At 52.6% G+C, this 1,135-nt stretch overlaps 1 protein-coding gene across 1 annotated transcript in view; it reads left to right on the top strand.

Annotated features, from left to right (window-relative positions):
• Positions 1-1,135, top strand: part of LOC122555148 (serine protease HTRA2, mitochondrial-like) — a 4,290-nt gene that overhangs the window by 1,909 nt on the left and 1,246 nt on the right. The window contains exon 2 of the mRNA XM_043700867.1: positions 894-1,098. Within this exon, the coding sequence (XP_043556802.1) occupies positions 894-1,098 (205 nt within the window). The remainder of the gene's footprint in view (positions 1-893; positions 1,099-1,135) is intronic.

Consider the following 1,135-nt stretch of genomic DNA (forward strand, 5'->3'; position numbering starts at 1 on the left):
AGCTGAAAATGTGTTGCTGGAAAAGCGCAGCAGGTCAGGCAGCATCCAGGGAACAGGAGAATCGACGTTTCGGGCATAAGCCCTTCCTGAAGAAGGGCTTATGCCCGAAACGTCGATTCTCCTGTTCCTTGGATGCTGCCTGACCTGCTGCGCTTTTCCAGCAACACATTTTCAGCTCTGATCTCCAGCATCTGCAGTCCTCACTTTCTCCTCTAGATTAGGTTGGGATATCTGCTTGGCAAGGACGAGTTGGACTGAAGGGTCTGTTACCGTGCTGTATAATTCTGACTGACTGAGATTAGGTCCACAGGCACTGTCCTGTGTTGATAGGTTGGGTCTGTACTCATTAGAGTTTAGAGGAGGCGATTTTATTGAAACATACCAGATTGTTAAGGGACTTTTCCCCTCGTGGGAGAGTCTGGGACCCGAGGGTATCAGCTCAGGATAAGGGATTACATTTTAAGACCGAGAGAAGGAGGAATTCCTCGTGAGGGGAGTGAATCTGTGGAAACGTAACCGCAGAGGGCTGTGAAGGGTATGGTCATTCAGTATATTCCAGACTGGGGTAGACGGATGGTTAATCAGTGAGGGAATCAAGTGTGAGGGGAAAAGGGAGGTAAGTGGAGGGGAGGATTATCAGATCAGCCGTGATTTCATTGAATGGGGGAGCAGTGTTGATGGGCTGAATGGTTGAGGAGGAGAGGAATGGCCCTTGGTTGGATGGAGGATTGGTTGAAGGGAATGAGATTGAGTGATTGAGGAGTGGGGAAGGCTGGGGGGTTGCTCCTTTGGGATGGAGTGTACGTGCCGAGGGATGGATAGACTGTCAGACAGACCACACCAGGCTGTATCTGCTGTACCAGAGCCGGTGAGCCGGTGTCCTTCCTCCCCAGGCACCCGTTCAGTGGGCGGGAAATGCCCATTTCGAATGGCTCTGGTTTCGCTGTGACGGAGGACGGGCTGATTGTGACCAATGCCCACGTGGTGGCCAACAAGAGAAGGGTGCGGGTGAAGCTGGCCAACGGAGAGATGTATGAAGCTTCTGTTCAGGCCATTGACCAGGTGGCAGACATCGCCACCATCAAGATCAACCCCAAGGTAAGCAGCAGCATCACCGGGGGGGGGATTGGGGAGA

The sequence above is a fragment of the Chiloscyllium plagiosum genome, chromosome 1 (genome assembly GCF_004010195.1).
Source record: "Chiloscyllium plagiosum isolate BGI_BamShark_2017 chromosome 1, ASM401019v2, whole genome shotgun sequence".
NCBI classification, from domain to species: Eukaryota; Metazoa; Chordata; class Chondrichthyes; order Orectolobiformes; family Hemiscylliidae; genus Chiloscyllium; species Chiloscyllium plagiosum.